The sequence below is a fragment of the Miniopterus schreibersii genome (genome assembly GCF_964146895.1).
Source record: "Miniopterus schreibersii genome assembly, chromosome: X".
NCBI classification, from domain to species: domain Eukaryota; kingdom Metazoa; phylum Chordata; class Mammalia; order Chiroptera; family Miniopteridae; genus Miniopterus; species Miniopterus schreibersii.
This window is the reverse complement of record NC_138104.1, coordinates 93,283,333-93,297,959: the sequence shown is the minus strand read 5'-3', so window position 1 is coordinate 93,297,959 and position 14,627 is coordinate 93,283,333. Positions and strand designations below refer to the sequence as shown.

The 14,627-nt window shown below is 42.5% G+C and overlaps 1 protein-coding gene across 5 annotated transcripts in view; it reads left to right on the top strand.

Moving 5' to 3' along the window:
* PDK3 (pyruvate dehydrogenase kinase 3) overlaps positions 1-14,627 on the top strand; it is a 155,628-nt gene that overhangs the window by 29,638 nt on the left and 111,363 nt on the right. For all 5 annotated transcript variants that reach the window (XM_081124818.1, XM_081124817.1, XM_081124821.1 and 2 more), the window contains exons 5-6: positions 166-255; positions 13,177-13,254. In XM_081124818.1, the coding sequence (XP_080980944.1) occupies positions 166-255; positions 13,177-13,254 (168 nt within the window). The remainder of the gene's footprint in view (positions 1-165; positions 256-13,176; positions 13,255-14,627) is intronic.

Sequence of the window (14,627 nt, the reverse complement as noted above, 5' to 3'; positions counted from 1 at the left end):
TCACAACTATAAATCTGCCTCTGTCCCACCCTGTATTCTGTTACTTTAAGCCACTGTGGATGCTAAAATGATTCTTACGGATACAAGAATCCTTTATTTTCCTCTGCTTGGCCGTCCCAGCCTGCTTTGTTTATCATCTCTCCCTTCCCTTTTGTGTTTGTTTAGCACTTCTGTTTGGTGGTGACACTAATCCTGCTCATCCTAAACACATCGGAAGTATCGATCCCACCTGCAATGTGGCTGACGTCGTGAAAGGTAAGGAGACCACTGTAATGTTAGCGATTGTAGCTCAGATAGGATTGTGGTGCAATCAAGGCAGCTTGGAGACAGGGCTCTATTGCTAAGTTGTTTGCAGGCCACTCTGGGCCCAAGCTACTTAACCCAAATATGAAATGTTCTTTCCAGGCAGTTCAGGAAAAGATGCATAATTCGTAAAGCTCGAAATAGCAGTTTCTACTTCATGGACTAGGGTTTTACTTGTAGTTCTGTCTTAAACCATAAACATTTGTCAGCTTAAGTAAGATTCTAAAGTTTGATCGCCACCGTTATCTGAAAATATCAGAGGATGCAAATCCTTTTTAGAAAATTTGGCTGAATTCACGTGTTTGTAAAATGTGAGCATCTTTCTGATGTGCACCCAGGCTTTAGAACCTACGTCGCATGTGGGTTTCAAGGGGTCGCTGGACTTTGAGCTAGACACTGTCCCGGTAGCCTTGGGGTAGAACAGAGCCCTACAGCCCTAAGTCCCTCGTCCCCGGGCAGAGGAATGGCAGTTTCCTTGCTCTTCATTTAAGGTAGATGCTGGCTTCAGGAAGCCTTCCTGGTTGCAAGTGATCCACCAGGTTCCTGGGCCTCTTCTTCAGTTGTCTTCAGCAGAACGGTGACTGTGCAGCCTCAGATCCTCAAACTGTCCTTTCCCAAGATTATATCTCCTATTGTGGCCCTCCTCTTCCTCCTCTAAACACACACAAGTTTTCATGACCACAACTCTCCCAGTCTTCGTTAAGGATCTCTGTAGCTCTTACTTTTTCTGAACTGTGTAGCTAAGTCAGTGGGGTGTGTGCAGCTTCTGCGCTGGAGGGACAGAGCACACCTTCAGCAGCCATAGCTAAGGATAGTCTGTGCTATTGTTTACCCTGGGCATTCTTAAACCCAGGGTAAGGGAGGACGACCCAGGCCTAGGGGCCTTTGCTCAGCCTGGAATTGCCAAGCTGATCTGGCCTCTGTTTAATGAGGAAACATTTACGCAAGTTACTTCCGTTATAACATGAATAGGCCCAGCCTCAGCTCCCTAAGAATCCTATAGGTTGCTCTCTCACAAGAGAGCCCTGTGGTCGATCATGACTTCTACAGGCCCCCTGTAGCAGGATTGGCCTTGCCATAGTTGTGCGTTCGTTAGACCCTAGCCCAATGGCTTTTATGAATCAGAAAGCCAGGTTCATAGTTGACTGCCTGTAAAAAAAGGCAAACATTCATAATGCAAAAGGCCATTTTTATACACTGCACGTGTGCCTTTTCTCTTGAACTGCAAGCAATTTGAGGTCAGAGTTTGTGTCTTACAATTGTTTTTTTGTTTGTTAATCCTCACAGGAGGATATTTTTTCCATTGATTTTCAGAGAGAGTGGAAGGGAGGGAGGGAGAGAGAGAGAGAAACATCGATGTGAGACACACACATCGATTGGTTGGCTCCCGCATGCCGGGCCTGGGGATGGAAGCTGCAACCCAGGTACGTACATTTGACTGGGCATCGAACCTGCGACCCTTTGGACCCCAGGCCAACGCTCTGATCACTCACTGAGCCACACCAGCCAGGGTTTATACTTGCTTTGTAACTTACATAGAATTTAGTATATGCCATCTATTTATTTATTTATTTATTTATTTATTTTTTAGTATATGCCTTTTAGATGGTCAATAAGTATTCCTTGGTTTGATAAACTTGAAACTTTTTGAAAATTTACTTCTTTAAAAACAGCTTTATTGCGATATATTTCATACACATACTATACAATTCACCCATTTAAAGTGTACAATTCAGTGGTTTTCAGAATATGCACAGAGTTGTGCAGCCAGTGCCACAATCCACTCTTAGAACATTTTCATGACCTCAAAAAGACACCCTCATACCCATTAGCAGTCACTCCCAACTACCCCTCTCCCCAGCACTAGGCAACCACTCATCTGCTTTCTGTCTCTATGGATTTGCCTGCTCTGGACATTTCACGTGAATGGAATCATACAGTATGTGGTCTTTTGTGTCTGGCTTCTTTCACTTAGCATAGTGTTTTCAAGGGTCATCCAGGTTGTTGCAGGCATTAGTACTTCATTCTTTGTTTTAGCTGAATAATATTCCATTGAATGGATAGACCACATTTTGTTCGTTCATCGGCTGACGGACAGTTGGGTTAGCTGGGTGACTTTGGACATGTTATGTGACCTCTTTGGGCCTCAGTTTCTTCATCTATAAAATGGTTCTACTGGTAATTCACCTGTATCATAGGGTTAAGTGAGTTACTATATGTAGAGCTCCTCAAGCACCCAGTCAGGGCTGTAGACAGGTTTACTAGCAGTGATCCTTGGCTATCACACAAGTCGTGGGGCTTCTCATTTATACCACTGATTATATAACAGGTTGGTGCCTTTACTTTTGTTTCTGGCATAGAGTATAAAATATTTTTAGAACTCATTTAGGACATTTATGAGGCAACTGGATATTTGACATTCAAGAAATATTGTTAATTTTTTAGGTGCGATATTGGCATTGTGGTTGTGATTTTTTAAAGGAGTAGTCCTAGCTTTGTGAGAGGTATTTTGAAATATTACTCATGATATAAAATGACATGTGGGATTTACTTTAAATTATACAGAGGGAGGGCAGTGGAAAAGATTTGGCACATGTTGAAAACTGTTGAAGCTAGTCATGGGTATATGAGGATTTTTTATTCTGTGCTGTCCTTTTTTTAAAATAATTTTTATTGATTATAAAAATTTTTATTGAGAGAGAGAAACATCAAGGATGAGAGTCATTGATCGGCTGCCTCCTGCACGCCCCCTGCTGGAGATGGAGCCCACAACCCAGGCATGTGCCCTGACCGGGAATCGAACCATCTCCTGCATCCTAGGTCGATGCTCAGCCGCTGAGCCACGGCGACCAGGCTGCGCTCTGTCCTTTTGCATGTGTTTGCAACTCTTAATAATAAAATTATAAAAATGTACTCATTTTTATCACCTTACTGTTTCTTCACAAATAAAGTCTTTCATTAATTTTTAGAGCGATTTTAACCGTGACTTGTACAGCTAGGCCAGCAACAGGGAGCTCTAGGCAGTGTTGGCCCCCCCGCAGAGCAGAGGCGTGGGAGAGGGCCAGGGGGAGCCTGCTTCCACCTGCCCCTGAAGACGAAAAGAAGCTCGTTTTGCAGCGCTTGCTGCCTGCACCGCTCTTACTGGACTTACTGCCTGGCCTTGACATGAGCTGCACTTCTGTTGGCCTCGCCACCTGGGGTGTAAAGTTAGAAGGGCCTAGAATTGCTCCTGCCCATGTTTGCGTCACTCCTCTTAGGGACAGAAATGCCGTACCAGGAACTAGCTGCAGATCATGTGCAGAGCAGTTCGGTCAGTGACTGAAAGACAGAAACTGGAAGTGTGCGTCCACAGCCTGCCTCGCAGCTTCCCGCGTCCTTTGTCCACCGGAGCCGTGATTGTGACCGTGGGCCAGGCCCCCTCGGCCCCCTTCCTGGGCTCACTCGCAGCCTGATCTCCACCCTTCCTCCTGCCCCTTTGGAGTTCTCACCCAGGGAGACCACTGGTGTTCAGTGAACAGAGTTTACTCTGTCCTCTCACTTAGTCATTTCTACCACTCATTTGGCGTAACTTGAAGTCTGGCTTCCTGGTGAGACTGTGTGCACGAGAAGTCACCCCCAGGTCCCTCTGCCACTCGGAATGCCACTTCCCCCAACACATGCGCCTACATGCACATTCCTACCCCCCACTCCCAGAGGAAGGAGGAAGGGCTGGCATGTCCCCTGCTCCCCACTGCATCTTCCAAACCATGTTTTTCATTTCTTAACATCTTCCTCCGTTAAGGTAAACAACAGTGGAGGGTGGTTTCAGATCCTGAAACGGCATAAACACCTCACGCAGCATCCACACAATCAGCTCCTCTGCCGCCCTTCGTTCCCTTCTTAAATCACACCTACTGATTCCCGCAGCACGCTCAGCACGCTCGGCTTGTATATATTTTCTAGGCTGCTGTTGTGTCCCATCTGGTGAGGTGTATGGTTACTAAGGGTCACTTATTTGTCCTCAGACCATTGCTATAAGTTACACCACCTGTCGTGACTACATAATTTATTAAAATGTGGTACAAACTGAAGAAATATGAGTATAAAAGAGAGCCTTACTTTCATTAAAATCAAGTTGAATGCTTTGGAAAGACTTGATAAAGAAGTCTCTTGCCCTAGGTGGTTCGGCTCAGGGGTTAGAGCTTCAGCCCTTGGACTGAAGGATCTCGGATTGGATTCCGGTCAAGGGCATGCACCTCGGTTGCAGGCTCGATCCCTGGCCAGGTCGGAGTGCATGTGGGAGGCAACCAATCGATGCGTCTCTCACATGGATGTTTCTTTCTCTCCCCCCCCCTCCACTCTCTCTAAAAAAATCAATGGAAAAAATATCCTTGGGTGAAGATTAAAAAAAAAGAGAAGAGCCTCTTAAAAATGTAATGAAATGACTGTGAACAAGATAGCTATGGGGTTACAGGGCAGCACTGAGTAAAAATCTTAGAAGGAGTCTGCACCCAGATTGCTACACAGTTATCTTTAAGTTCATTACACTTTAAAGAAATAGGAATTGGGATATTCATAGGTGTATGTGGTATTATTTATCTAAGACAGATGGCCTGGAACCCCAAACCCACCCATATTCAAAGAAGAGGCTTTGGCTTAATATGAAAAGATTGCCTGAGAAATAAATGGTGTATTTGCATGTGCATCTTAAGTCATGTTTATGATAGGAGTCATATTTCATGCTTTCCCCACTTTATCTAATATGTTTTTTCTAACCCTCACCCAAGGATATTTTTTTCCATTTCATTTTACAGAGAGTGGAATAGAGAGACGGGGGGGGGGGGGGAAGATTGATGTGAGAGAGACACATGGACTGGTTGCTTCCCGCACACACCCCGACCAGAGTTGGGGATGGAGCCTGCAACCCAGGAGCTTGCCCTTGGCCAGAATTGAACCTGGGACCCTTCTGTCCACGGGCCGACGCTCTAACCATGGAGCAAGACTGGCTAGGGCTTTACCCAACATTTTTGTCAATCATCCAACTCCTGTTCCCAGTTGGGTCAATGAAGGGGACTAATCCCATGTTAAAAAATAACAAAAAAGTGCTCATTGAAGAAAAGAGAAAATGTGGGAAAAGAGAGAAGAGAATAAAAATGACCTGTTTTCATAACCCGGTGAGAACATTGCTTTATACATTTGAATTCCTAGCAGATTTACAGATCAGTATAAAACTGTGAATGATGTGAGTAATCTTCATCTCTCCGAAATCCATAGTCTTTGTGTATGTCCCCATGTCCAGCACTCACGCCCATCACACACGACCTTCCTGAGTGAATTCAGTACCTCACGGTAGTAGCTTCTATTCTGCCGTCAGTATTGTTGGAGTCCTTCCTATGTCTGATCTGCTATACACATAATCTCTAGATTCAAATGATTTTTTTTCCAGCCAGGTATATATAATCTTTATTTTTCAATGGGGCCTTAAGTGAGTTACCTTTCCTGCCATGGCAAAATGGGCTGGGCCCCCTAGCAAGAAACCTGAAGGTCTCTCTCCTCCCTGTAGACTAAAGCAAATTTTAACAGTCAGCTTTCTGTCTCATTCCCCATGGGCCCTACTCTTAATTTTGTGAGCGTCCGAATACCCGAGCAGATGCTCTTTCTGGCTCAAAATAAGACTGTCAGAGGACAAACAAGGCAGAGAGCACCAGTGGTCAAAAGTCCAGAAAGTTCCTCCATTTCTTTTAGCAAAAAGGTACTGGAGTCGCCACCCCAAAAGGCCCTGGAGCAACACTCAGAAGGTCCCAGAAGGCCCAGGCCGCTCCAGCTCTTCTCTCCTGCACATGCCGTCAGGGAGAGGAAGAAACGCGCCTCAGTTTCCTTGGCTTCTTAGTCGAGTCCTAACCGCTCCCTTCCCCTTTTTAGAGTAGCTGGTATTTTTCACTAGCTTTTAACCTTCTCCCTATATGCTCTGAGATTTCTTTTAATCTTTTAACTTGGCATCTCTATCTCTAATACTCTTCCCTTTTGTTTTAGGAAGCTTAGTATAGAGGGAATTGGGCTTCTGAGTTGTTGTTTTTAAATGTTTTTATTGATTTCAGAAAGAGGAAAGGAGAGGGAGAAAGAGATAGAAACATCAGTGATGAGAGAGTCATTGATCAGCTGCCTCCTGCACGCCCCGGACTGGGGATCCGCCCACAACCTGGGCATGTGCCCTGACCGGGAATCGAACCCCGATTTCCTGGTTCATGAGTTGATGCTCAACCACTGAGCCACGCTGGCTGGGCGGGCTTCTGGGCTTTAATGACAGCTCTACTATTGATCTTCTCATTAGTGAAGATCCTGCATGGTTTAAGGTAGGCAGATGTCTAGCCCAGATGACCCATGTGTGGTGCGCACATGCGTGCTTGCCTCTGCGTGCACATGTGTGTTTTACTGCCTTAGGAAGCCTTAATGAACTAACAGTGATTCCATGCTCAGGTCTCTTGAGACAGACTATAGAAAAGTTTTATGGAGAAGGGTAGAGACAATATTTTTATTTTTGACTAGCCAGTTGTATAAATGTGTAAAAGTGGGGTGCATTGTGCACAGCGTTAATTGAATGCGCAGAACACTGAAGCGTGCCTCCTCGCCGCTGATTTAGCACGTTAATATCTACCTTTACACATCTGCAAATTATAGACTCATGGTGGTGAATGCTGGAATTAGTGTTGTAAAGCAGCTTCTATTATCCTCTGGGAGGTGCCTTCCATTGTGACCCTTTGCCTCCTTTCTTTGTAAGAAACCAGGAAACAAAATGGAAAATCCTGTGGTAAGATAATTTTAAAGGTACAAACTTAAATAGTTGGTGCGAAAGTCACCCCTCGCAGTGGCGGTAGCTTGCCCGTGTCGTTCCTATGCGCTATTATGCTTAGCATAATGGCATCCAAATGGTATCCTGGCAGTGTGTCATTATTTTGGCTCAGAAATAATGCCTCGTGCCCTCACGTAGGGCTCTTCAGGTTGCCAGTAAGAGACCCACTCATGCCCGCTCAGGGAACAGACTGACTGAAAGAACCTGGAAGGTCCCGTGGTAGTCCAAGGGCGGGAAGCACTGCACAGTTGGAGCCATAGAAATTGGAACTGGGAAGCAGAAAACGGCTGTTTTCTGTGTAGCCTTGCGGCTGGCTTGTCAAGCCCCGGCCCCTCTGCCTCTCTCCGGCCTGTAGGCTGGCGGGCTTTTTAGGTGAGCGCTGGCCACGGCAGGCCTCCCCGATGACGGCCGTCAGGGCATCTTGTCTGCTGCCCTGCCTGAGTCTCCGTCCTACCTTCTCCAAAGATGAATTGCATTGGCTCAGCCTATGTTTCTGCCCAAGACTACAGGTTGCCCTTACGTTACATGCTCTGCCCCCCACTCCTCCAGTAGGCTGTGGTTTGGAGGGCGAGAGAGGGCCCAGTACTTAAAAAATACCTGGTGGACCCGGCCGGCGTGGCTCGGCGGTTGAGCATCGACCTAGGATCCAGGAGATCGCAGCTCAATTCCCGGTCAGGGCACAGGCCCGGGTTGCGGGCTCGATCCCCGGTCGGGGGCGTGCAGGAGGCAGCCGATCAGTGACTCTCTCATCATTGATGTTTCTCTCTCTCTCCCTCTCCCTTCCTCTCTCTGAAATCAATAAAGATATTTAAAAAAACGAAAAACACCTGGTGGGTCCTACTCGGGATGCACTTTGGGTGGAAGGGTGCTGATAGACATACCTCATTAGAATTGCTTTGTAACTTACAAGCGTTTCTGAAAAGCACATCTGTGACTTTGCGATGCTTTGTGGCCATTTACGTCACCTTATTCTGGCAGTGGCTTCTTAAACTTGAGCTTTACGGTTTCCTATATCCTCTTAGACCCAAGTTAGGGACCTTGGCACCTTCATGATTGTTTTTTCAGCACTCACCCTTGCCTAGCCTTTTATAAGATATTTGTAAACAAACAATTATGTGTATTCATGATAGAGGCCCATATTTGATAGCAGACTTCTGTGGTGGATTTTGAATAGGAAAATCTTCTAATAAAATATTAATAAAATAACCTCCATAATGTATTAAATTTTCCTGTGTGCTTTTTCTTTTTCTTTCTTTTTTCAAAATATCTTTATTGATTTCAGAGCGTGCAAGGGAGAGGGAGAGAGAGACAGAAACATCAATGATGAGAGAGAGTCATTGATTGGCTGGGGATCTAGCCTGCAACCCGGGCATGTGCCCTGACCGGAAATCGGACCTCAATCTGCTGGATCCTAGGTCGATGCTCTCACTGAGCCACGCCTGGCCAGGCCTGTGTGCTTTTCCTTAAACTAATTCCTGGCTAGGTCTGATCTATTGGGCTAGTTGCTCAGTGAACCTTCACCCTACTCTTTATGACTTGGCCTATTAAATAAATAATTAGTCTTGCATGTTTACAGATTGAGTATTCTAGCCTGGGGAAGTGCGTATGTGCCACACCCACAGTTTTGTTAGTTACTTTATGATCAATATCTTATTGCCCTTGAAAACGGATCCTTAAAACAATGAATGGCATTTATGTTTAGTGGCAGTAGTAAGCATTTCTTCATATTTCCTTTTAAAGATTGGTGGTAAATACTGGCTCAGATATATTGCAAATAAAAGTAATTTGGTAAATTACCATATTTTAAAATGTTGGTTTCTAATAAAAAATAGAAGTATTGTTTGAATGTTTTTTTAAATTAATTTTTAGAAAGAGAGGAAGGGAGAGGGATAGAGAGAGAGAGAAACATCAATGAGAGAAGCATCATCGATCAGCTGCCTTCTGCTCCTGGGCATGTGCCCTGACTGGGAATCGAACCATGACCTCTTGGTTCCTAGGTCGACGCTCAACCACTGAGCCACACAGGCCAGGCAAAAATTCTTATTTGAAAGCTTGTTACAAGTAGAACTTACATTTTACTCTAGAATAAAAGAAATGAAATTATAAGCCAGTAGTTGAATTTTGGTTATGTTGGTGATATTTTAAAGCTTTTTTCATTTTTATGTTAGTTCACTGAAACAAGTGAAATAGAAATTTGAGTTTATATGTGCTGTTATACACCCCAATACCCCATGGTCATTCATGTCCCGAGAGAGGCAGTGACAGAATTAGCATGGCCCAGCCTTGACTTAGCTGGCAAGTGGTCCCCAAATCTAGCTTCTCTTCAGGATTACTTGCTGAGTTTTTTAAAATGTAGATTCCCAGGCCTCAACACAGATCTACTGCATCAGAATCTCCAGGGGTTCATTTTATAATCTGTTTTTTAAAAAAAACTTGGTAGCGAATTCCACATGCATGCAGGTTTGAGAACCACGCAAGGTCTCTAGTTCCTAGTGTGACAAAAAAGAACATCTCTCACCCTGGCCTGATGGCTCTGTCTCATACACCGAAAGGTTGTGGGTTCGATTGCCAGTGAGGGCACCTACCTACGTCGCAGATTTGATCCCTGGTCAGGTCACATACAAGAGGCAACCAATCGATGTTTCTCACATCGATCTCTCTTTCTCCCCCCAACTTCCTCTCGCTCTCAGAATTAATTTTAAAAAAATCTCAAGTGAGGATTAAAAAAAAGGAAATCTCTTTTCAATATAATCGATTGCACCTCGAGAACTTTCTCATGGACAAGAGGATTGTTCCATTTATCAAATGCTTGCTAGGTGTGTATTGTGTCTAAGGCATTATGGTGTGCTGTGGGAATTTAAAAATATGCATATGAATATAGATTTTACTATTACTGCCCCCAAATAGTTGACTGACTGATGTATGTGAGTTTCATTGTGGTGTCGAGTTTTTCAAGGATCATAATGCAATTTTTAATTACAGCATTGATACACTATAATTTGTCATGATGCTTTAAAAATTCTTACTCACATGTGGTTTTAGGAACCACACTAAGTCTTCGAGTCCTAAGTTGGCTGCTTCTATCTGGGCTCTACCATCTCTTCCACATGTTGCATTTGCATGATATTTTTTTTTTTCTTTTTTAATATGTTTTTATTGATTTCAGAGAGGGGAAGGGAGAGGGAGAGAGAGAGAAACATCAATGATGAGAGTCATTGATCAGCTGCCTCCTGCACGCCCCCGACTGGGGATCGAGCCCACAACCCGGGCATGTGCCCTGACCGGGAATCGAACTGTGACCTCCTGGTTCATAGGTTGACACTCAACTCCTGAGCCACATCGCTGGGCATACTTTTTTCTTAATAATGCCATTATAATCTCATGCCACTGGGCAAGCAAATGCCAGGAGGAGCTAGCACATTTAGTGGGCTCTTTTCCTGTTATAGTGAATGGAAGACTGGTGTCAAAAACACCTTTAAATGTGTTCTATAGTTGGAGGAGCTGTTTTGTAGAGGTGTGTTGGCTTCATGTATGGGTACCGAAGCATCATTTTTGGACTTCAGTATTTGTTGGTTTAAGTAATGTAGCCCTGGAGGTTCTTGGTCAGCTTTGTGCTATCATGTCACTAGGTGGAGATGTAGCATTGTTTGCTGGTGTAGCCAAAGCAGAAAGAGTACATCTTGATTTCTTTTTACAAAAGTACTTTGCAGATATTTGATGAGGTTTATTATACCCTAGGAAAAAACTGCAAATGTAATATAATTCTACATTTTAATTTTTTTAGGGTTTCAATTAAGCCCTTCTTTAATGTCTATTTTCACACTGACCAATTCTTTTTTTTCTCTCCTCTTTCTAACGTTTCCTCATGATTTCATCTTGTCAGTTATTCTAATGTCTCTGTCTGTGGTTCTTTACAGTGGTTTAATTCTAAAAGTTTAATAATCAGAATTTTTATTCTGAGGTCAAATATTATATAAAATTTTTATTTGGTAGCAATGAGGTCAGTGGACCAAAATGTACAGTCTGAACACACCTGAATCTTATCTTTGTATTATTTTAGGTTGATACATCAAATTTTAACATATTTAAATTCTATAGAGCTTATTTCCCCCCCTTTCTTCCTTTCCTTCCTTCCCTCTTTCATCTTTTTGTTTGTTTGTTTTATTTTTTAAATATGTTTTTGTTTATTTCAGAGAGAGGAAGGGAGAGGGAGAGAGAGAGAGAAACATCAATGATGAGAGTCACTGACCGGCCGCCTCCCGCACACCTCTGACTGGGGATCGAGCCCGCAACCCGGGCCTGTGCCCTGACCGGGAATCGAACCGTGGCCTCCTGGTTCATACGTCAACGCTCAACCACTGAGCCACGCCGGCCAGGCTTACCTCTTGAATCTTAAACAAGTATCTGCACAGTATTGATGTAGGTGATGTCAGAGAAGTATGTGCCTGTCTCCAAAGAGCTGATACCCAGTTGAGAACGTTGCAAACATGCCATGAATTGTTTTAAAGTAATTTGAATATCTGACCTTTAGAAATTGTAAAGGTGAAGCTTTAAAAAAAAAAACTCCCTATAACTTCTCACTTTGGAAAACAATCTGGCTGTTCCGCGAACGTTTAAACATAGAGCTACCATATGATCAAGCAGTTTTCCTCTGATAGGTATCTACCCAAGAGAAATGCAAACGTGTGTTCACAAAACACTTGGACGTGAATGTTCGTTGCGGGTTATTCCGAATAGCCCAAAGTGGAAACAATCCAAGTGTCTGCCCATCAAGATGTGGTATATTTGTACAATGTAATATTATTCAGCAATAAAAAGGAATAAAATTCTGACAGGTTACAACATGGATGATCTTTGAAAACATCATGCTGAGTGAAAGAAGCCAGACTCCAAAGATCACATATTATAAGATTCCACTTTTATGAAACATCCAGAATAAGAAATCTAATGACCCAAAGTAGATCCGTGGTTGCCTAGGGCTGGGGTGGAGGGAGTGACTGTTGCTTACAGAGTTTCTTTTTGGGGCAGTGAAAATATACAGTTGATTGTGGTGGTGGCTGACAATTCAGCAAATACACGAAAAACCATGGAGTTGTATGTACACTTTAAATGGATGACTTGTATAGCATGTCAATAAAGTCTTTTTTTGAAAAGTAAATTATCAGAAGGCTTCAAATTTATTAAACCGAGGAATAGTTATTGACCACCTCACAGGCATATACTAAGTTCTATGTAAGTTATAAAACACGTGTAAGATACAAACCCTGACCTCAAATTTCTTCCAGTTCAAGAGAAAAGGCACATGCGCAGTGGATAATAATGTACTTTTGATTTCTGAAATTGTTCCCCATCTTTTGGGATGGAACCTAAATTCTGCCTTCCAGCTATCTCTGTGATGGCCCCCATCTTCTTACCCTATGTCTTTTTCTCTCTCCTTTCAAAAGCGAACTGTTGCTCCTCAGGCTTTGATGAATATCAGCCCCAACCTGGTTACCTTTAACTAACTTAAAGGACGTTTTAAAGCCACGGTAGCATCTCCAATAACTTAGAGTGTGTGGTTCGTGGAAACGAATTCATTCAGCAAACACTGATGTTTCAATTACAGATAATTGACAAATCTTAAGACTGTCAGCATTATTATCTTTTTAGTTACAGCAAATAACATTTTGCTATAATTTAGTCAGGTTGCATGGTGTTCATAAATATATTCTTGAGTTTATAGATTTACATGAAAAATGCCTTTTAGGAATATTTAAAAGTTAAACAAATGTGTGTTTGGTATAGAGCAGACCATATCATCATTAATGCAGTATTTTGATGTTCTTGTGGTCATTAAAACTTTAAAGAAAGGGAAATTTTGGTTCATAGTATTTCTATTAAAGCCAAAGGTAAAAAAGGCACTAGTTGTTTAATTCTAAATCTCAGGTTAGAAATTGTCCTTGTTTGCTTCTCTATTATGTCTGTCTATGTGTCTGTGTATCTATCTATGTATCTATCTATGTATCTGCTAGTGCAGCAGCTAAACTTTCTTTCTTTCTTTGCAGATGCGTATGAAACCGCCAAGATGTTATGTGAACAGTATTACATGGTCGCTCCAGAGTTGGAAATTGAAGAATTCAATGGTAAAAGAATAATTTTAACCTTAAGTACAAACAAGTTGACCAAAAAACTGATTACACCGGAGCTATATTTCATCGAAATCCTAAAATTATGCTGATTAAAAAAATCCTTTTTTAAAAAAGACTTTTTTTTATTGATTTCAGAGAGAGGAAGGGAGAGAGAGAAGGAGAGAGAGATAGAAACATCAATGATGAGAGAGTCATTTATCGGCTGCCTCCTGCACGCCCCCCACTGGAGATTGAACCCCCAACCTGGGCATGTGCCCTGACCGGGAATCGAGCCCTGACCTCCTGGTTCATAGGTCGACGCTCAACCACCGAGCCACACTGGCCAGGCTAAAAAATCTTTTATAGATTTTTCAAACCTTTTCTCTATCTGTGGTCAACGAGGTATATTGTTGTAAGGAGTTTTTGTATAGGAATGTGTAATCTGTTAGAACTCAAAGTTCTTGGAGCAGAAGTCATCCAGTAGAAAATGCACAAAGGTATGAATAGGCAGTTCTCAAAATAGCAAATGCAAAGAGTCTATAATCCTATGGAAAAGTGTTTAACTTTATTAAAGAAGTACAAACAAAAGCACAGAGAAATGCCGTTTTTGTCTTTCAAAATGGCAATGATTAAAACATTTTATTGCCTCAAATTGGTGCCCAGAAAAATGCTGTCTTGCCAGTACTTACACATTTCTGGTATAAGTTTCAGTCGGTGCAGCCTTTCTCAAATGATGCTACCAGTATTCTTTCTCTTTGACCCAGTAAGTTAAATTAGTAATAGTCGTATTCTTTGGTCCAGTAAATTAAAGTTCAGAAAAGTTATTATAAAGAAATAGAGATATGCACAATTGTATGTACAAGAGTGGTGATCACAGTGGTTTCCTTACAGAGAAAAATGAGAAGATCAAGTTCTCTACAACAGGGTATTTAAGTAAATTGTGGGCCACTCATAAGATAGAATACTGTGCAGCCCTTTAAAACAACACTTTAAAAGAGTCTTTTAAACACACACTATAAAAGTTTGTACTAGTGCAAGTTCACTGGGAAATACTTTGAAGGATTTCTAGCACCTAGATAGGGATGACAGCTGTGTGGATAGTGGGGTTAGAGCTGACTTTTATATTAATCGTATGAGTCTGTTTCTGTGTTACTTTTTTAAAAATTTGTAAGTTACCAAAAAAAAGACATATTCATTGTAAAGATACAAACAATACAAAAATATAGAGTAAAAGTGAGTCTCTGCTACTCTCTCGGTCCCATACAGAGCTTTGTTTTTTTACATAAATGGGGTTGAAACTGTTCATGTTCTGTGATGTGTTTCTCACTTCGCTCTGAAGATCTTTGCCTGTATTGTCATTTAGAGATTATCCATAGTGCAGACTGCCA